The sequence below is a fragment of the Delphinus delphis genome, chromosome 20 (genome assembly GCF_949987515.2).
Source record: "Delphinus delphis chromosome 20, mDelDel1.2, whole genome shotgun sequence".
Lineage (NCBI taxonomy): Eukaryota > Metazoa > Chordata > Mammalia > Artiodactyla > Delphinidae > Delphinus > Delphinus delphis.
This window is the reverse complement of record NC_082702.1, coordinates 16,532,186-16,554,444: the sequence shown is the minus strand read 5'-3', so window position 1 is coordinate 16,554,444 and position 22,259 is coordinate 16,532,186. Positions and strand designations below refer to the sequence as shown.

At 38.2% G+C, this 22,259-nt stretch overlaps 1 protein-coding gene across 3 annotated transcripts; it reads left to right on the top strand.

Moving 5' to 3' along the window:
- The first annotated feature begins 1,777 nt into the window (after positions 1-1,777).
- On the top strand, positions 1,778-14,314 carry LOC132415845 (zinc finger protein 181). Of its 3 annotated transcripts, none has more exons than XM_059998967.1 (5): positions 1,778-1,961; positions 2,695-2,770; positions 7,008-7,128; positions 7,372-7,470; positions 8,749-14,314. In XM_059998967.1, the coding sequence occupies exons 2-5, from the start codon at positions 2,762-2,764 to the stop codon at positions 10,233-10,235; spliced, it is 1,716 nt and encodes a 571-aa protein (XP_059854950.1). In that variant the 5' UTR covers positions 1,778-1,961; positions 2,695-2,761; the 3' UTR covers positions 10,236-14,314. The 3 variants fall into 3 exon arrangements, with proteins under 3 accessions (XP_059854950.1, XP_059854951.1, XP_059854949.1); XM_059998968.1 differs by having other exon boundaries at positions 1,778-2,031; positions 7,375-7,470; XM_059998966.1 differs by having other exon boundaries at positions 1,778-2,031.
- The last annotated feature ends 7,945 nt before the right edge of the window (positions 14,315-22,259 follow it).

Below are 22,259 nucleotides of genomic sequence, written 5' to 3'. Positions count from 1 at the left end.
AAATCCCCTGGAAAGGGAATTATGAATGTTAGATAAATAAGAATAAATCACCCAGATTGCACTACAGAGACTGAAAGATGGAAATTACAGAGGATAGAATGGAAAAACCTACCTAACAGCTAACTGGAGTTCACAAGAAGAGGAGGGGAGTAGAGGCAATGTATGGAGAAGAAAAATTTGCTGAGCACAAGAAGATGCCACTTCACAGATTCAGACCGCTCAACAATCCCAAGCAGGAGAAAAATCAAAGAATTTCACACTCAGAAACATTATGCAAAAACTGTAGAAAACATATTTGGTTACCGAATCCAGTTCAATGCCCAGGGTTCTCAGGGGAAAAATTTTAGTATCCTAGTCTCTGCATTCTCCCTTTAAAATCTTGCATTTTTCTGTGTAACTTGTATTTTAATATTAAAAAGGTCATTGTTCTAAAAGAACATTGACCAAGAGATGTGCAATTCTCAGAGAAGGAAATACTAAAGCCAACAGACACGTGAAAAGATTCTCAATCTTATTAACAATAAAAGAAATGCAAATTTAAGCCACAATGAGTTATAATTTGACACCTAGCAGATTTGTAAAATTTGAAAGTTTCACAAAAATCAAGTGCTGGCACTAACAGTTGCCAACCAAAATAACTATAAACTATGGCAGGAGTACAAATTGGTACAACTTTGAAAAAAATGTCACTGTTTAATAAAGACATAAAAAGACATAAATGGGAATATACTTTGCACTGGCAAACCTTTCCTTGTTACATACTCTAAGCCTTGAGAGGAATCCAGCTGATGCCACAATGTTTTTAAAAACCACTGCTGCTATAGGGACTGAACACCACACTCACAAGATATACCAAGGTGGAAGCATTACCTCGTGAATCTTATGCATATAAGTACTTGATATATGCAAGAAAATTCATAGTGATACTATTTATAATTTTTTAAAAATAAGTAAAATTTAACTTACTTAAAAAAAAAAGTAAAGGCAACAACACAAACTCACAACAGTAGAATGCTCTGGCCTAGATACATCTTTGTCCAGGGCCCGTGTGGGTGGGCTGGGCAGTCAGAGACTAAGAAGCGCTTCTGGGGCCGGAGGAGGGTCAGAGGAGTGTTTTTTCCCAGGATTGAGGGTCTTGGTCCTCAGTGCCCTCACTCGAGTCCGATAATCCTGAGCCCTTCGAGGACGTGTAATGCACATCACACCGGCAGTCACTGTCGTAGCGAAGACGTGACCCCTCGAACTTCTGGGAAGTGTCATTGGTCCGCAGACAGCTAATGTAACAGCCCGGACACAGGGCATTTGGGAAAATACAGTCCTGGACAAGTGGGCGCCAAATACTCAAGACCTATACAAGCTGGACAGCGTGACAGCAAAGTTTTGGATGACAGGAGACCTTTGGCTGGTAGAGGCCACTTCGTGTCCCGCATTAGCAAGGCTGCCCTTCTCCGGGCCGGACAACACCTGTGCGAGCAGAGGCATGACCCGAAAGACGTTTCGCGGCTGCATAATTTTCTGGTAAGTGTAGTTTCGCGGTTCGGGCGCCATTGTCTTCACAGTGCATCTAGACGGCTGCCGTTGGCTCCGGGAAGCAGAGTTCGCCAGAAACGACTGTTGTCCTCCCGGTACTTAGCGTGTGTGCCCGGTGGAGCAGCCCTGCTGTGTAATTTCTCACACAGCCCAGGCTGTGGTCTCGCGGTGCGCCGAGATCGCGCGGTCGCAGTGCCTCCTGGGAAGTGTGGTTTTTTGGGAGGCGACCGTGCGAAGCACCGGCAACTTTTGTATCTGACGCGTAGGAGTCTGAGAAGTGCAGCCAGCCGTGGACTCCGCTTTTGGCCCGCCCCGCGGTCGTCTCCGGCCCTGCAGCGGAATTCTCGGTCCTGGAATCGCGGAGGACTCTGGGCAGCGCAGTTCCCGCAAGGCGGGGGGCCATTGTCCGCTGCAGCGATCCGGCGCGTTAGGTACAAGGAGGTGCCCACTGTGGACGGCCGCGCACGGCTTCGGTGCCGGCGGGCTCCGCTGAGGTTTAAGGCAAGTGTGGGTCCCGGGAGGGCCGCCGCAGGCCTCGGGCTGATGGCACCCGGGCGCTGGGCATGGCAGCCACAACGTCGCTGGTCCCAGGGTCTGCCCCGCGGTGTGAGCCCAAATAGGCCCCTAGCTTCTCTGGGCCTCTGTCATGCTTTGTAAAAGGGGAGTAAGGATGGCGCTTACCTCAGAGCTGTTGCGAAAAGGAAAAGGGAGAGCCAGTGTGCGTTGTACGCACTGAAAGAAAACGCCATCTACGTTAAAAAAAAAAAATCCAGTGTGTAAACCTTGAACAAATGGCTTTAATATCGCCGAGTTTCAGTTTTCTCAGAGTTTAAAAAAAGAAATCTGGAATAATGTGAATGCCTACTATGCATAGTGGTGAAGATCGAAAGAGTTCTTATTTAACAGTGTTATTACTGTTGTTTTATGAGTTTGTCACTTATGTATATGATAGTTGATTTACACGCAAATGGCACCTGGTTACCTCTTGCCTAGGGAAAGGTTAGAGCCCTAGAAAGTGATTCCCAGGTAACCTCTTGCCTAGGGAAAGGTTAGAGCCCTAGAAAGTGATTCCCAGTGTGATTCTCCATGCAGGTGTGTCCAGAGCTGCAAGATAAGCCTGATTTTTCATGACTGCTTTTTCCTGTCCTTGATCTGCCTTTTCAGGCACTGCCCTTCTATAAGAAGAGAGCCTGGAAAGAGGACTGTGTTGACTTTTGGAAATTGCAGAGTCATGTTTCAGGTAAGTTGGTATGTCCCCAAATCTTCCTGAAACACCTACTTATCAGGACTCTTGAGTGTTTGCTTTGCCTTTCCTACCAGTTCCCACCTCACAGAGTCCTTTTAGGGACTGGATCTATGATTCCTTTCATTATAGCACAGGATGTAGACTGCAGAACTCCGAAGTACTGTCTTCTCTCAGTGCTTCTGTTTTCTACCAGTTTCCTGCTAGAAGCCTCTGAAGAGTCTTGAGCAAAACTTTTTTTTAAACTTACAATTCAAAGTTCAAGTTTGGAATTATTTGCTTTGTAGTTGTCCAAACTGTATCATGTGGTCTCAGTTAATGGTGTATGTCAGTCCTTTCAGTTGTTCAAGTCGAGAGGTTTGGAGTCATCCTTGAGATCTCCCTTTCTCTTATAACTAACATTCAGACACTCTAGTTGGATCTAAAATATACACAGTGTATCTACACAATCTGACCATTAGTTACCCCATCACTGCCACTACCACTGCCACCCCGGTACAAGCCACTTATATTTTGCAGTAGTCACCTTGCTGGATTCCCTGCTTCTGCGCTTGACCCTCTTCAGTCTCTTCTCAATACAGCTGTCATAGAGATCCTCTTGTTATATAATATCCTGTCATTCCTCAGCTTAAAACTCTTTGGTGGCCCTAACTCATAATAGAAGTCAGAGTTGGGTCGTGACATAAAAAGCTTTGTACAGTTAGGCTCTCTTATTACCTCCCTGATCTCATCTTCCTTCTCTGTCTCTTTGTTCCCTGTGAGCTCCAGCCACACTGGCTACTGCCTCCAGGCCTTGGAATCTGCTGTACCATCTACTTGGAATATTCTTTGCCTGGATATACACAAGCTTGCATTCTTACCTCTGTATCTCTGCTCAGGGGTTACTTTCTCGGTAAAGCCTCCCTGAACACCTATTTAAAATTGCATTCACCTTCTCTCGACTGTCACTTCCACTCCTCCATCACTGTGTTTTCATAGCACCTATCACTCACTAGCTGATACACTATGTGTTTAGTATATGCATACACTCATCGTTTGTCTCCTCCCACTGGAAGGGATTTTTTTTCTTTTTTGTTGACTGTTTTATCTTCAGTGTCCAGAGTGGTATCTGGCATAAAACAGATGCTTAGTAAATAGCTATTGAGTGAAAGAGTGATGAGAAAATGATGGGACAGAATCATGGCGTGGAAGTGAAGCCTGCACAGGAGATGGTATGAGTGGCAGATGTGCGTGTTGGGCAGAGTCTGTTTCTTGGGTATATTAGATAATTAGAATTGAAAGAACTTTCTTTTTTTAAGTAAAAGCTAAAGTGAACTAATTGCCAAAATCACTCATGGATTCATTTTCTAAACACTTAATGAAGTACCTGTTAGGAAGACTCTTACATAGGTTTGGGTGTACACTGACATGCAGGATTTCATGATCTCGTGCAATACTGTCCAAGAGAACTTTCTACAGGGGGGTAGTGTTCTATTTGTGTACTGTCCAATGTGGTAGCCACCAGTGCCGTATGACTATTGAGTGCTACAGTGACTGAGGAAGTGAATTTTTAATTTTATTTAAATTTTATTTTAATTAATTTAAATTTATATAGCCAAATATGGTGGCTACTGTACTGAGCAGTACAGGACTGGTAGAAAAGTAAGAAAGCATAAGAAATTAAGGTATTTATTTAATATCCTAAGTTCTGGGGACAAAGGTGAATTAACATCCCAGGCTGCTCAGGCAATTGAAGGGGAAGAAAGAGTTGAAGCATCCCTGGGGAAGCAAGGCTGGAGTTGTTTCAGTGTCTCATAGTACCAGGGCGGCAGAGGTAGAAGTGAAGTTCTACCAAACTGAGAAAACACCTTGCGTGTAGGTAGAGAGGCCCAAGAGTCTTTCAAAGAAGTGCAAAAATTTTGTACAGCAGTGGTTTTCAAAATGGGGTGACTTTATCCCCCTTAGTCCCACTCATAAGGGACATTTGATAATGTCTAGAGACATGTTCAGTTGTTATAACTGGGGGTGGGGGTGGTTAAGGGGAGTTGCTACTGGCATCTAAAGGGTGGAGGCTAGGGATCCTACTAAACATCCTAAAATGCACAGGACAGCTTGCACAATAAAGAATTGTCCAGCCTAAAATGTCAGTAGTGCCAAGATTGAGAAACTCTGATTTAAATAAAGATCAAAGAGTATCTATTAGATGATGTGAGGTTTCTTCTCTAGACTATTAATACAATGATATTCATTAATATCAAAACTTAAAATGTAAAATATCTTTGCATTGGTGGAGTAAAACATAGTGTTTTATTCATTTAATGTAGTGTTGATTTTTTAATTTGGCTTATCATTTGGGATTTTTAAAAGCTAATCATTTAAAGACCACTGTGGGGGGCTTCCCTGGCGGTCCAGTGGTTAACTTCACCTTCCAGTGCAGGGGGTATGGGTTCAATCCCTGGTCAGCGAGCTAAGATCCCACATGCCTTGCGGCCAAAAAACCAAAACATAAAACAGAAGCAATATTATAACAAATTCAATAAAGACTTTAAAAATGGTCCACATCAAAAAAAAAAAAAAATCTTAAGAAAGAAAAAGACCACTGTGGAAAATAGGAAAAGATGGAAATTTTCTCAGTTCATATGATAAGGCTAGCGTAACCCTAATACCTGGCTAAGAGTAAATACAAGTGGAAAAAAGAATTTTCCCTGGTGCCAAAAGAGAGACCTTCTCCCCCTTCCTTTTCTTAGAGTGTTTCCTTGAGAAAAATCTGTAATTGTATATCCTTTCCCTCTCCCTTTGAGATGCTTGTTCATCTTTTTCAAAGCTAAATAAGCCTCTGCCAGTTTTGCAAAGCATTAAAGTCTTTCTTAAGGGCCTTGGAGCCATCTCTTCAAAATGGAAACATGAAGGAAGATGCACCCCTATCTCCCTATCTGTATGGGAGTTTAGCCTAGACTCCTGGCTGCAGATTCTAACTACTTGCTTGTCATAAAGATATGAGTTTTAAAATTTTTCTTTGGGGTAAAGGCAGTTAACACAGATGACTACCCCAATTACCAGGTGAATTTAGGATGAACTATGTGTAGCAAATGATGCTGTCAAGTCCTCTTACTTAAGGACAAGTTATTATTTACTTTGAAAACATGTGTAATAGATTGTATCCGCCTGAGTTTATAAAAGGGTGAAATTTCTTTCTGTCCTTGGAGTCTCATTAGTGATTACCTGTGAGTGCATTACAGTCTGGTTTAATGCTTATTCAGTAATAAAACTGTTTTTTTTTTTTTTACACTGTAGAGAGGATTTTCTTCTTGGTAGATTTGATTTTTAATTATTTCCCTAACACCTGATGAAGGTAAATTCCCTCTTTAAAACCAAAGACCAGTGTCACTGGTGAACACGTGTATTAATAAAATATCCAAATAAAGTAACAGAATATTGAATCTACACTTGGAGTGAAAAATTTACAATAGCCAAACAATGCCTATTTCACCAGTGAAAAGTAATAATAATGACATTTTAAATGCATACTTTGCACATATTTTAATTTGACTAACCAGTAAGCTATTATTAAACATTAAAAGTTTTTCTAAAATTTTGCTATTTTAAATAATACTGTGAATGAGTACTATTGGGAAGAAATCTATTTTCTTAGAATATTTTCCTTGAAATGTGTCTTTTTTTTTTTCTTTGCACTTCCTTTAAGGTTCTATTCAAGAACTACCTATGGCATGAAACCATCCTTCAGTCTTCTTGCCCAGGGGTCTCAAATTATTTTAATTATAGATTATGAATATGAGGTTTAATTATGTACCATAAATATTTTTGCTTTTTGTTTACAAATTGGTTATGAACGTGTCTATCTTTAACATAAAGGTGTCTTTTTATTATGAACCTATTGGATTCTTCTTTTTTTTTGAACCTTAATTCATGTTCTTTTACCTGGCATGTAAACTATAAAAAACAGAGCTAACCACTTGACTATATGCCAAAAGTTGAATGCTGATTTTGAAAAATTTTATAATTCTATTCCCTACTCTCCTGAAGCAGAGCTCTTATATTTATCTCTTATCCTTATTGTATAACAATGCCAAGCACATAATTATCCAATTATTACTTAACTTAGATCAGATTTCTGATCATTGTCACAACTGCTGGATCTTGTTCCCTTTCTTCCACCCCAGGGTAATTTTACCTCTTAACCAGTGACAAAAGAGGCCAGGGCTATGGTTGAGCCTAAATGTGTTTGCTATTTCAGGTGACATTTAGTGATGTGGCCATAGACTTCTCTCATGAAGAGTGGGGATGGCTAGATCCTACTCAGAGGAATTTATACAAGGATGTGATGGTACAGAATTATGAGAACCTGGTATCTCTAGGTAAGCATATTTCTGCCTCCACCCCAATGAGGGAGATCTTTTTTCTGCCACTCCAAATTGCTAGAGATCCTCCTTAGTAGATGTTCTGAGGAAATGTATAGCTCTGTTGTGTCCTGCCTGAAGCTTATCTTCCCGTTTCAGTGAACATCCTTCAGACCTTTCTTCGGTCCCTTTTTTGATGATAGTCTCTCCTCCATGAAGGCCACAGCTTAAACAATGTTTGTTCTATATTTTTCCTGTAAGCAGGTCTTTCCATACCTAAGCCATACGTGATTGCTTTATTGGAGGATGGCAAAGAACCTTGGATGGTGGAGAAAAAGCTGTCAAAAAGTTTGTTTCCAGGTAAGTCATGGTGAATCAGGCAAAGGAGATCTTTGTTTAAAGATGCTTGTATAAAGTATGGAGGCATTTTAGTATATTTTAGGGATACTGTCATCAGAGATTCCAAATGTAACAAAATTGAGGGATCCTTAGCTTAGATTTCAAAACAACCATTCCTCTATCCTAAATTATTATTTTTCTGTATTACTCATGTCATCTCATCAAAAGTGGAGGGTTTTGGCATCATAATAATTCGAATTGTTATTTATTTGAAATGAAAATAAGGCAATTCTTTTTGAGTCCACTTAAGGAAAAATATACAAATGGTTTTAGGCTGAAAAAGCAGAACTTCAAAGAACAAATATGAACATAAGTGTTAGAGGAAGTAAGGGACAGATAAGAAGGTTTCTGAGAACAGTATTTTCTTTATTTTTTCTTCTGGCTGCATTGGGTCTTCATTGCTGCGTGTGGGCTTTTTCTAGTTGTGGTGAGCGGGGGCTACTCTTTGTTGCGGGCTTCTCATTGCAGTGGCTCCCCTTGTTGGGGAGCACGGGCTCTAGGGCACGCGGGCTTCAGTAGTTGTAGCGCACAGGCTGTAGAGCGCAGGTTCAGTAGTTGTGGTGCAAGGGTTAGTTGTTCTGCGGCATGTGGGATCTTCCCAGACCAGGGCTCGAACCTGTGTCCCCTGCATTGGCAGGTGGATTCTTAACCACTGTGCCACCAGGGAAGTCCAGAACAGTATTTTTTAATGTCAATAAATATGATTTCACACAGATCCTACATAAACTCACAAAGCTTAAATCTTTCTGAGCCATAAAGAGTATTTAGATTATTTTGTTTTCATTGTAGCTGTTTAGCACAGTGCTATATATTCTTCATATTAAGCATACTAATCTGACAGCAAATTTAGATTAATCAAACGTTGGAGAACCAAGGCTGTGTGAGATAAAATGTAGTCTTTCACATAAGTATAGGTACAAAATGTTGGCTTGGGATCCAGAATGCCTTCTGCATTTTCTTTCTGATAGTTTCCTTTTTTCCCCCCAAACTGATTGCCTATATTAACCCATTTCTCTTATTATACTCTGTTCCTGCCTCTGTGAGCTGTCTGTATTCTCTGTGCTGCATTTGAACTTTGTTCAGAAATCATTGAATATATGAGAGTTGTCAGAGGCATGTGTCTTGGGGGTTAGAGGGGAATGACTTTATTTTTTTATCCAGTTCTCCTATTTCTACCATAGAAGTTTCTTTTCAAGAAGTTCAGAAAAAGCAGTGTTTTGCTGTCTTGATATATTACAGATTGGAAATCAAGATGGGAAAGCAAAGAATTATCAACGAAGGAAGATATTTATGATGAAGATTTTCCCCAAATGGTAATAATGGAAAAAACTATAAAACAAAGTCATGAATTTTCAAATTTTAACAAGGACTTGGATTATATAGAGAAGTTGGAGGGGAAGTGTGAAAATCAGGTAGAACATTTCAGACCAGTGACCCTCACCTTTAGAGAAAGTCCCACCGGGGAAAGTGTTTACAAATGCAGTAAGTTTAGAAGCATCTTGCCTTTGAAGTCTATTCTTTCTGAACCACAGAGAATTTCTGCTGAAGGGAAGTCACATAAACGTGATATATTTAAGAAGAGCTTACCAGCAAATTCAGTTATAAAAAATGAGAATATCAGTGATGGAAAGAAACTTCTGAATTCTGATGAAAGTGTGGCAGCCTTCAGCCAAAGCAAATCTCTTACCCTTCACCAGACTTTTAATAGAGAGAAAATCTATACATGTAGTGAATGTGGGAAAGCCTTTGGGAAACAATCAATCCTTAATCGCCATTGGAGAATTCACACAGGAGAGAAACCCTATGAATGTCATGAATGTGGGAAGACTTTTAGCCATGGCTCATCCCTTACTCGACATCAAATAAGCCACAGTGGAGAGAAACCTTACAAATGTATTGAATGTGGGAAGGCCTTTAGCCATGTCTCATCACTTACTAATCATCAAAGCACTCACACTGGAGAGAAACCATATGAATGTATGAACTGTGGAAAGGCTTTTAGTCGTGTTTCACATCTCATTGAACATCTGAGAATTCATACTCAAGAAAAACTCTATGAATGTCGAATATGTGGGAAGGCCTTTATTCACAGGTCATCTCTCATTCACCATCAGAAAATTCACACTGGAGAGAAACCTTATGAATGTAGTGAATGTGGAAAAGCCTTTTGCTGTAGCTCACACCTTACTCGACATCAAAGAATTCACAGTATAGAGAAACAATTTGAATGCAACAAATGTCTGAAAGTCTTTAGCAGCCTCTCATTTCTTATTCAGCATCAGAGTATTCATACTGAAGAAAAACCCTTCGAATGTCAAAAATGCAGGAAATCCTTCAGCCAGCCTGAATCACTGAATATGCATTTGAGAAACCACACTAGATTGAAACCTTATGAATGTAGTATATGTGGGAAAGCCTTCAGTCATAGGGCATCCCTGTTTCAACATCACAGAATTCATACTGGAGAGAAACCCTATGAATGTATTAAATGTGGGAAGACCTTCAGCTGTAGTTCAAACCTTACTGTACATCAGAGAATTCATACTGGAGAAAAGCCATATAAATGTAATGAGTGTGGGAAAGCATTTAGCAAAGGCTCAAATCTTACTGCCCATCAAAGAGTACATAATGGAGAGAAACCCAGTAGTACAATAAGTGTGGAAAAGCCTTTAGGCCATATAAATCACTATACATGTGAAAGATCATATAAGAGAGAAACTGCATAAATGCAGAATTTGTCATAATATACTGTAGCCATAGATCCTCCCTGATTCAAAATCAGAAAATCTATACTGGAGAAAATTCTTATGAATGTAATGAATATAGGAAACTCTTTAGCAATGATACAAGCTTTATTGTCTATCACAATTCACACTGTAGAGAGACTATATGAAGGCAGTAAATGTGGGAAAGACTTTAGCCAGCATTAATCCCTTAATTGACGTAAGTAAATCCACACTGGGGAAAAACCCTTTACATGTTACAAGTATGGGAAAGACATTAGGTGATATGACTCTCTTAAAAAACATTAAACACATACAAGAGAGAAGCAATATGAATATAAAAATTGTGGGAAGTCCAGTTAAAATGCATCCCTCATTTTACATCAAAGAACTCACACTGGAAAGAAAGCTTATGTAAGAAATGTAGCAAAGTGTTCACTAAGCATTCTTAGCTTGCTAGACATCAGAAGATTAATGTTAGAGAAACCTGAAGGATTTAGGAATTATGTGTAAGTCTTTCTTTGCAATGATGCTAATTTGTAAACAATTCTACAGGAGAGCAAACAAGCATATTATAAATGAATATGCATATCTTATAGTAGCAGCATGCATTTTACTCAAGAGTCCTACATAGAAATTATCTTTAGCTAATGGGCATGTGAAGATATTTAGTCACCCAGTGGATCCAATAAATGTTATAATTGAAAATTAAAGTTGCAACAGAAGTAAAAAGTGGTGTGAATAAAATTTTTGGTCTCTAGTAAAATCATTTTGTATATATTGGACTCTTTCACTGACACACTGATATTTCTTACAAAATTTTCCACTACTTTCCTCTTGAAGAATTAGGATCAGCTTTCCTATATAGCCTTCAGTGGGAGACTAACAAACCTAGAAAAAAATGGCCTGATCTCTGAGCTAAGAATGTCTCTATTTTGATAAGGATAATCCATAGTCCATTTCCAGTTGGTTTAATTGACACATTTTAATTTTTACAAGTGCTGTGAGAACATAACCAAGAAACTATACATACTATGAGGGATTAGAGCAGAGAGGATGTGCTTTTTAATCCAAATCCTAAGGAATGAGTCCTAATTACAGTGATCCTCCATAACTGCAGATTCTGCATCTGCAGATTCAACCACTCGCAGTTGGAAAATGTTAAAAAAAAGTTTTAATCTAGAAAGTTCTAAAAAGAAAAACTTGAACTTACCGGCTGCAGGCAGTTATTTACATGGTATGTACATTTTGTTTACAACTACATGGCATTTACATTGTATTAGGTATTATAAGTAACCTAGGGATAATTTAAAGTATACAGGAGGATGTGCCTAGGTTATAGCAAATATTATGCCATTTTATGTAAGGGATTTGGAGCACCTGCAGATTTTTGTATCCATAGGGGGTGAGGGAGTATGTTGGTCCTGGAACCAGTCCCTCACAGATGCTGAGGACAACTGTATGTAAGGCACACATGCTCTTGGAGTTCATTCTAGGCAAAGCAGACAAGCAAATTCTATCATGTTTTCTGCATCCGGAATACATTATTCAGTGCCTAGTTTCAAGTTTTGTGGCTTTGAGGTACTACTGTTGGCAGCAACACTAGTAACAGCAGCAGTCATTTCCCCATCCCTTGATCATTGTTATGGGAGGTTGGAATTTACTAGTCCAGAGCTGTTCCCATTACTTCTCCAGCCTGCTCACCAATTTTGAGAGCACTAGTATCCTGCAACATATCTTCTTAAAATAGTTTTTGTTTTCTACACTGAACCTTGACAGATAATTATAAGGGGGATGGCTTCAAATATAAGTTTCAGATAAGAAATGGAATAGCCTTACGGGCTTCACAGTTTCCTTTCTTGTGACTGGAAAGGTGATACAGATCAGTGATTAGGATTGTATGGACACAGCTGCAAGTAAAGGGCAGTTATATAATTTATATTTCAGATTATGTTCTCTATGGCATTTGATAGTTGTAAGACATTATTTTAAGGAAGAATATTATATTGGTGATATAATTCTGGTATGGAATGAGTAATAGGGTTTCCAACTTTAGACAAAATATTCTACTCTGGTACATATGCTACTTTTAACAGAAAGCTAAGAGGTGAAGGCACATAGCAATTGTCACCAGGTATAGTGGGTCTGGAATGGGATGGTGAAGTTTTAATATTAAGCAGAAATTTATCTTTCCTTTGATTTAGTTTTAGTTATAAGATTTATTTCGACATTCTATGGCATGTTGAAGGATCTTCGAGAAATTTATAATTAAAGGAGTATGGGATGGTATCAAACAAGGATAAGAACATTTATAATTATGGATAGACTGGCCCCTAGAAGTATATTTAGTTGTGCAATAATGGCAGTAGCTTTTTGTTTCTCCCGTGCTCTGTCCTCTGCTCTCCTAAGCACTGATACAGCAAAGATGAAGTAGTCCTTTAATCCCCCAGATTTTATTCGCTTTCACTACACATAGTTTTTTGCCATCTTGTTATTTTGTTATGAGGATTCGTCCAAATACTCATACTTTGTCATTTAAAAAGCATGAGCATACACGATAATGTTTTACAATTCTTGATTTAAAGTGCCTTCACAATAATACTGAACTAGGAAAAGAAAGCCAGAGACTTAAATATTTGAGATAGTGACGGTTTTAAGAAAGCAGTAAGAGTATATACCTGAGATCATAATGATGTTATAACGTCACCAATGGAGAATCATACTCAGTCTTATCTCTTAACCATTTCTTGATGTGTATGAAGAGCACAGGCTCTGGAGTCATGTTACCTGGGTATAAAACCAAGTTACGTGTATACTGGCTTTGTATGACCTTGGACAAATTACTTTGCTGCACCATGCCTAAGTTTCTCCATCTGTAAAATGATGATAATAAGATCTCAGGATTATTATGAAGATTAAGTGGGTTAATTGATGTAAGATGCTTATAATGCCTGGTACCTCAAAAGCACTAAAATAAATATTAGCTATTAATTTAATCATCATTATCTTCACATGGCTGCTTCATCATTCTGGTCTCAAATGTCACATCTTCTAGTTGGTCTTCCTAATCACCTGTCACCCATCTACTTACTGTTTCACCTTTTGGGGGGCTCTTACAAGACACTCCCATTTGCTTCCAACAAATCTTCCTTTGGTATTTGAACCATCTTGCAGGGGAATATATTTATTATCCAAAATACTCTGAGGAGACACAAAGGACACTGGATAGGAAAAAGTGAGACAAGAACACAGCAGGGCTGCAGGAAGATGGGAGGGTGTACTACACATGTGTTTTGGAGAAAGAGCAGAATGAAGGAGGCTCCAGGTCCCTGTGGAGAAGAAGTGAGGCTTTGCCCAGTGAGACCAGAAGCCTAAAGGTCTTCAGCATCACCTCTCAGTACAGGGTCCTTTGAAATGAGTGCAACTGCCCTCAGTGTTCCTGAATAGAGTTTACAACCATGTTATTGAAGGTCACTGATGCCTGGAAAGTTGTAGTAGCTTCAGTAGCCTTGGGCTAGTCATATGTTGCTGGAGACAATTGTGCAGTCATTCGTAAAAATCCTGAAAGAACCAAGGCACACATCACTGAGCACTTTGTGGGAGACTAGCTCTGTGTTGGGCACCAAAGGGGAGTCAGATACTACCTTTTAAACAGGATGCAATTGTGTTAGAGAAAAAAATGCCTATGATTTCGTTGATGAAAGAATGACAAGGCTGTGTGGCTTGAGGGGCACAGAAAGTAAGTTCTGGCATTAAAGATGAATAGGGAAAAAATTATAATGGTAACAAACAATATCGCTAGCAGCAGTATTTTAGTCTCATGGCTGTATACAGTGCACTGTATACCTGCACTGTATGCTGAGAACTTTGTATGCAGCATTCAAGCAATTAAATATTCCCAGCTCTGGACCCAAATTCCCAGGTTTGAATCAGCCTATTGGTACTGACACTTGCTTTTCATTAATCTTAGAAAAGTTACTTCATTTCTCAAGCTTTGATTTCGGCATCAAAACAAAAATAATTCCCACTTCACCAGGTGGTTGTGAGAATTTATTTATTCATAAAGCAAACAACGGAGTGATTGGCACATGTAAGTTGTTTTGTGTGTTTTTCTTTTATTAATCCTCCCAAAAATGCTATAATCTTTTCTATGGCACAGTCAGCAACCTGAGACTCAGGCAGCACTAGCAAATCTCCCAGAGTCACACATCTCAGGAACACAGGCTGAATTTGAACATCCAGTGAAAGACATACAGTTGCCTCCTGGCAATATTGTCTCTCAGAAGATCAAGGTTCTCTTTGCAATCTCACATGTCCTCTCATGCCTCCTTGAACAAAAAATATTCCCTTTGACCATGTGGTTCATTCAGCCTAGAGTGTTTCCAATATCTATCAAGTTCACCTGCCAGAAGGACTACTGCCTACCTTACAAAGTTCACTTTAGGTGTCTGACAATAATTCCTCAGGCAAAAATGGAGAAAATGAGAGATTAAAAAAAAGTAATAAGGCACTTGGAAAACAAAGAGCAAGCTGGCAGAAGTTCCTCCTTTCCAGTAATTACTTTAAATGTAAATGGATGAAACTCTCCAATCAAAAGACAGAGAATGGCAGAATGGATTAAAAAGCCAAACATTATCCAGCTACATGCTGTCTATGAGTGACTCACATTAGATCCAAAGACACAAATAGGTTGAAAGTGAAACAGTGGAAAAAGCTATTTTATGCAAATAGTAACAAAAAAAAAGAGCTGTGGTGTCTATACTAATACAAGACAAAACAGACTTTAAATCCAAGATTACAAGTGACAAAGAAGGTCATTATAAATAAAATGTCAACACAGCAAGAAGATATAGCAATTATAAGCATTTACACATCTAATAACAGATCCATCAAAATATATAAAGCAAACATGGAAAGAATTGAATGGAGAAACAGTTCTACATTAATAATGGGAGATTTCAATACCCCACCTTCAATAATGGATAGATCAACCACATGGAAGGTAGGTAAAGAGACAGAGAACTCAAACAAGTCAATAAACGAACTACACCTAACAGATAAATGACACTCCACCCCCAAAGTGCAAAACACACATTCTTCTCAAGTGCATGTGAAACATTCTCCCAGGATAGATTATACATTAGGCCACAAAACAAGTATCAATAGATTTTAAATGATTGATATCATCATACAAAGTAACTTCCTTGACTACAGCCAAATGAAATTAGAAATTAATAGGAAAACTGGAAAATTCACAAATATGTGGAAATTAAACTGCACACTCTTAAACAACTGCTATGGTCTGAAAATTCATATGTTGAAATCCTACTGCCCAATGTGATGGTATTAGGAGGTGGGGCATTTGAGAGTTGCTTAGGTCAGGAGGGTGGAGCCCTCATGAATTGGATTAGTGCTTTTATGAATGAGAGTCCACAGAACTTCCTAGCCCATTCTGCCATGTGAGGACTCAGTGAGAAGTCTACAACCAGGAAGACAGCCTGACAATTCTGGCACCCTGATCTCAGACTTTCAGCCTCAAGAACTGTGAAAAATAAATTTCTGTTGCTTATAAGCTAGCCATTCTCTTGTATTTTGTATAGCAGGCTGAATGGACTAAGACAAAAATCCATGTGTCAAAGAAGAAATCACAAATTGAATCAGAAAATACTTAAAGACTTATGAAAATGAAAAGACAACATACCAAAATTTATGGTACACAGCAAAAACAGTGCTAGCAGGGAAATTTATAGCAGTAATCACTTACATAAAAAAGAGATCTAAAATCAATAACCTAACTTCACACCTTCACAAACTACAAAAAGGACAAACTAAACCAAAAGCTACAGAAAGTAGGAAATAACAAAAAACAGGGTAGAGATAAGCCAAATGGAAAAAGGAAAAACAACAGAGAAAATCAATGAAACCAAACGTTGGCTCTTTGAAAAGATCAACAAAATTATTAAACCTTTACCTAGACTAACAAAGAGGAAAAGAGAAAACACAACCAAAATCAGAAATGAAATTGGAGATGTTACCACCAACCTTACAGAGATAAAGAGGATTATAGTACAATATTGTGAACAACTATACACCAACAAATTAGATAACCAAGCAAAAATGGAAAAATTCCTTGGAACAGAAATTACCTATACTGACTCAAGAAGAAATAAAATATTTCAAAAGACCTATAAGAAGTAAAGAAATTGAATCAATAATCAAAAACCTCCCAACAAAGAACAATTCTGTACCAGACTGCTGCACCAGTGAATTCCACCAAACATTTAATGAAAAATTAACACCAGCCTTCCTCAAACTTCCAAGAAATTGAAGAGGAGGAAACATTCCATAACTTATTCTATGAGGCCAGTATTTTTCTGATACCAAAGCCAGATAAAGACATCACAGAGAAAGAAAATTACAGACCAATATCCTTTATGAATATAGATGTAAAAATCCTCAACAAAATATTAGCAAATTGAATCCAACAACATATTAAAAGGTTTACTCCCCATGACCCAGCAATACAAGGGTGGCTCAACATAAGAAAATCAATGTAATCCTTCCCACTAATAAAATGAAGGAAAAAGCCCCCACATGATCATCTCAATTTATGCAGAAAAGGCATTTGACAAGATCCAACGAACTTTCAGGATAAAAATGCTCAGAAAACTAGGAATAGAGGGAAAATTCCTCAATATGATAAAGTTACTTGTGAAAAACCTACAGCTAACATCATACTCAAAGGTGAAAGACCGAAAAATCAGAAAAAGACAAGGAAGGAGACCTGCTTTCACAGTTGCTATTAAGCATTGTACTTGAAGTTCTACCCAGAGCTATAAGACCAGAAAAAAACGTCATCCAAAGTGGAAAGGAAGTTGTAAAATGATCTCTTTTTTTTTTTTGCAGATGACATTATCCTCCTATACATTAAAAATCCCCAAGAACTCACAAAAAATAATAAAGCTAATAAAATGGATTCAGCAAAGTTGCAGGGAAAATCAATACCCCAAAATCATTGGTGTATCTATAGTAGTGAACAACCCAAAAAGGAAATTAGGAAGCTCCTTCTATTTACAACAGTACCTACAAGGATAAAATATGTAGTAATAAATCTAACCAAGAAGGTGAAAGATTTGAATGCTGGAAACTAAAAATACACTGCTGAATGAAATTAAAGACCTAAATAAATGAAAAGATGTCTCATGTTCAAAATAAAATAGGAAGACTTAGCATTGTTAAGATATCAATATTACCCAAAGAGATAACAGATTTAATGCAATTCTTATCAAAATTCCAACAGCCCTTATTGCAGAAATGGGAAAGCCAATCCCCAAATTCATATGAAATTGCAAAGGCCCCCAAATAGCCAAAACAATCCTTTAAAATAATAAAGTTGGAGGACTCATATTATCCAACTTCAAAACTTAACAGTGTGGCACTAATATAAGGACAGACATACAGACCAATGAAATAGATTAGAGATCCCAGAAATAAACTCTCACATATATGGTCAATTAATTTTCAACAAGGATGATAGGACCATGCAAGGGGAAAGGACAATCTCTGAAAAAACTGCAGAGGAGGAAACACTTCCTCATTCTATAATGACAGAATTGCCTTGATACCAAAATCAGACAAAGACACCATAAGAACACAAAACCAAAACCAAAACTATAGACCAATATCCGTTATGAATATGGATGCAAACATACTCAGAATACTAGCAATAGACACTTCTCCAAAGAATATACATAAATGGCTAATAAGCACATGAAAATATGGTTAGCATAATTAGTCATTAGAGAAATGCAAATCAAAACCTCAGTGAATTGCTTCTTGGCCTTTTGGCTAAGATCGAATGCAAAACCACGAGATACAAGTTAACACTGCCAGGATGGCTATAGTAGGAAAAAAAAAAAAGAAGAAAGAAAGGCAAGTAAGTGTTGGTGACGCTGTGGAGAAATTGGGACCCTTTGTGCATTGCTTGTGGGAATGTAAAATGGTACAGCCATTGTGGAAAACAGTATGGTGGTTCCTCAAGAAGTTAAATATATTTATAGAATTATATTTTTAAGCAGTTCCAATTCCAGATATACATTCAAAAGAGTTGAAAGCAAAAATAAAAACAAAAATTAAAAAAGAGTTGAAAGCACGTACCCAATTGCTTAGGACTCAGATAACTGCTCACGGATATTTATAGCAGCATTATTCACAGTATCCATAAAGGCAAAAAACAACCCAGATTTTCATCAACAGATGAACGGATAAACAAAATGTGGCATATACATACAATGGAATATTCTTCAACCTTAAAAGGAATGGAATTCTATACAGGCTACAATACAGATGAACCTTGGAAACATTATGCTAAGTGAGATAAGCCATACACAAAAGGACAAATGTTTTATGATTCTATTTATATGAGATACCTAGAATAGGCAAATTCATACAGACATAAAGTAGAATATAGGTTGCCAGAGACTGGGGGCAGGGTGGGAAGGGGAGTTATTTTTTAATTGATACAGAGTTATTGTTTGGGATGATGAAAAGTTTCTGTAAATGGATAGTGCTGGTGGATGCACAACATTATGAATGTATCAATACTTAATACTATTTTTTTTTTTTTTTTTGCGGTACGCGGGCCTCTCACTGCCGTGGCCCCTCCCTTTGCGGAGCACAGGCTCCGGACACGCAGGCTCAGCGGCCATGGCTCATGGGCCCAGCTGCTCCACGGCGTGTGGGATCTTCCCAGACCGGGGCACGAACCCGTGTCCCCTGCATCGGCAGGCGGACTCTCAACCACCGTGCCACCAGGGAAGCCCAATACTTAATACTATTAAATTGTACATTTAAAAATGTTTAAAATGGTAAAATTTATATTATATATCTTGCAATAAAAAATGAAAGGAAAAAACCCCCAATACACAATACACAGCTAGCCTTCTTTATTCTTGAGAAATTAGATGCTACATCTTAGATTCTAGCAGAAGTATGGCAAAAGGGAGAAGCCCAAGCAAATTATCTAAATCCCATATGAAATCATATATATTTCAGGGTAATTTTCAGAGTGCCACAAACCATACCTGCTAGCTTTTATCTCCAAAAGAGATAGATACTTTTGTAACTGAGCTAACCTATCTCTATTAGGACTCACTAGTAGACAAGTTAATGGAAATTACACACCAAGACTGAACATGTAAAGAAAGAGGCAGAAAAAAGTTTGTAAGTGGTCACCAATTACACTGAGAAAAATCTTTCTAAAAGGGTGGCAGGTTCGAATATGTAATGACATTGCTTAATTGTTTATAGTTTTATTTCTCCTTTAAAACTATTTTTGTAAGAATAATAGTCTCATACAGGATTACTCATTAATAATTAGTATTTATGTGAGAAAACAACCAAGTCTGCAACCATTTGTTGATGACCTTAGTTTGCTATATTATATAATGATTTAAATTTTGTAATTGATATGGAAGATAACAACCCATTTCCTAGTTGTAAATCATGTGAGAATTGAGGCAGTAAAAATAAGGCCCAAGACAAGGACACAGGAAATGTTAGGATAATATGTGAATTTTTAAATAATTGAATGAATCGGTAGTTTACAACATGTGGCCCCTGGACCAGCAACATCAGCATCACCTGGAAACCTGGGAGAAAAGTGAATTCTCAGGAGACTGTTCCTGGCAGAGAGGAACATCTGAACATCTGATAACTGGATAGACTGGGCTTTAGGGAGAGAAAGAAGGTTTGTTGAGTAGAGGTACTTTCGGGTGGCTGGGAGTATATTCATCAAAACAGAGCAGGGAGGGATTGGAGCATAAGGTATCTTTCCTGACATAACAGAGGTCTGGATTTCATCCTAAGAACAAAGGGGAACCTGGAAACAAAGGGGCACCTTCCTCATGTGCCAGGGACAGACTGGGTCAATAAGGGAACAAGTGCTGGGCATGGCTATGGTACACTGAAGAGTGGATCCCACCTCCAGGAGTTACTGTTGCAGGCACCCAGCTTCTACTACAAGGTCTTCCAGTTTCTGCAAAGAAGCCCAGGCTCAGAGACAGTGTAAAACTGCACAGATTCTCCATGGTGGGAACTGATTCATATTTTTTTAAAAAACAAACCCTTTGGGGAGCCTTAACCTACACCTCTAGGCCCCATGTAGACTCCCAGGTAGTACCTGGTTAAAGACAGAACTGAGGGGCTTGGTCCTACAAGCAATCCAGTTATGCTTCCATATATCAGACCAATGCAAATAGAAGAAACATGGATAGATTACTATTTGTACCTGTACAAATAGTGTAGCCTTGATAAGGTTTCATTTTATTAAAACATAAAAGTTGATCACAGTGATCACTTGAACCCCTAGGAGACATATATGAGTGCAGACCCACAGGTGCCTAAATGCAGAGAATTGAGAGAGGTCTTGATGGTCCTTCTGAGGACTCCATCTTTCACAAGCATTGTCAGAGTTGTCAGTTTACATTTGTTTATGTAATTTTTTTTGCAAGAATGCCAGTCTCCCTACTAGAATATTTACAGAAATACAAAAATATTCCCAAATCACAATGTCTGACATCCAATCAAAAATAAACAGTGATACACAGGAGCAGGAAAATATAACCCAAAATGAGAAGAAAAATCAATCACTTAAAACAGGCACAACATGAAAACATGCTCATCATCACTATTAGAGAAATGCAAATCAAAAGTACGAGGTACCACCTCACACTGGTCAGAATGGCCATCATTAAAAAGTCTACAAATAATAAATGCTGGAGAGGGTGTGGAGAAAAGGGAACAATCTTACACTGTTGGTGGGAATATAAATTGGTGCAGCCACTATGGAAAACAGTATGGAGGTTCCTCAAAAAACTAAAAATAGAGCTACCATATGATACAGCAATCCCAATCCTGGGCATATTCCCAGAAAAAACTATAATTTGAAAAGATGCATGCACCCCTATGTTCATAGCAGCACTATACACGATAGCCAAGACATGGAAACAACCTAAATGTCCATCAACTGATGAATGGATAAAGATGTGGTATACACACACACACACACACACACACACACACACACAATGGAATATTACTTAGCCATAAAAAAGAATGAAATAATGCCATTTGCAGCAACATGGATGAATCTAGAGATTATCATACTAAGCGAAGTAAGTCAGAAAGACAAATATCCAATGATACCACTTATATGTGGCATCTAAAATACAACACAAATGAACATACCTACAAAACAGAAACAGTCACATAGAGAACAGATTTGTGGGTGCCAAGGGAAAGGGGGGCGTGGAGGAGGGAAGGATTGAGAGTTTGGGATTAGCAGATGCAAAGTAGTACATATAGGATGGATAAACAGCAAGGTCCTACTGTATAGCACAGGGAACTATATTCACATCCTGTGATAAAACATAATGGAAAAGAATATGAAGGATATATGTATGTATTACCAAATCACTTTGCTGAACAGCAGAAATTAACATTGTAAATCAACTATATTTCAATAAAAAAAAAAGATGCAGAATGACAGATAGTAAAAGTAGAAGACATTAAAACAGAAAAATTTATTCCATATGTCCAAGAAGCTAGAAGAATGAACATGTGAAGTAGAGACATGAAAGACATAAGGAAGACCCTAATCCAACTAAAAGAGATAAAAACTATAAATTATGATATGAAATACACTGGATGGGACGAAGGGGAGAGTGCACATAGAAGAAAAGATTAGGAAACTGGAAGATGTAGCAGTAGAAACTATTCCAAATGAAGCCAAGAGAAAAAAAAAAAACAAATATAACAAAATTCATCAGTGATCTTTAATAAGCAATCCTCATTATTTGCGAATTCACCTATTCACTGAACTTTATTTGTAACTCCCAAATCAATACTCATAGCATTTTTGCAGTCATTTGCAGACATGTGCAGAGTGATAAAAAATTTGAAGTTGCCCATCATGCATGTTACCAGCTAAGGTCAAACACGGTGTCACTCTGCCTTCTGGTGTCAGCT

Excerpts from the sequence above, each read along its gene's own strand:
- LOC132415845 (XM_059998967.1), top strand. Across the intron at positions 7,129-7,371 it reads TGAGAACCTGGTATCTCTAG|CAGGTCTTTCCATACCTAAG; the intron begins GTAAGCATATTT and ends TTTTCCTGTAAG. Across the intron at positions 7,471-8,748 it reads GTCAAAAAGTTTGTTTCCAG|ATTGGAAATCAAGATGGGAA; the intron begins GTAAGTCATGGT and ends GATATATTACAG.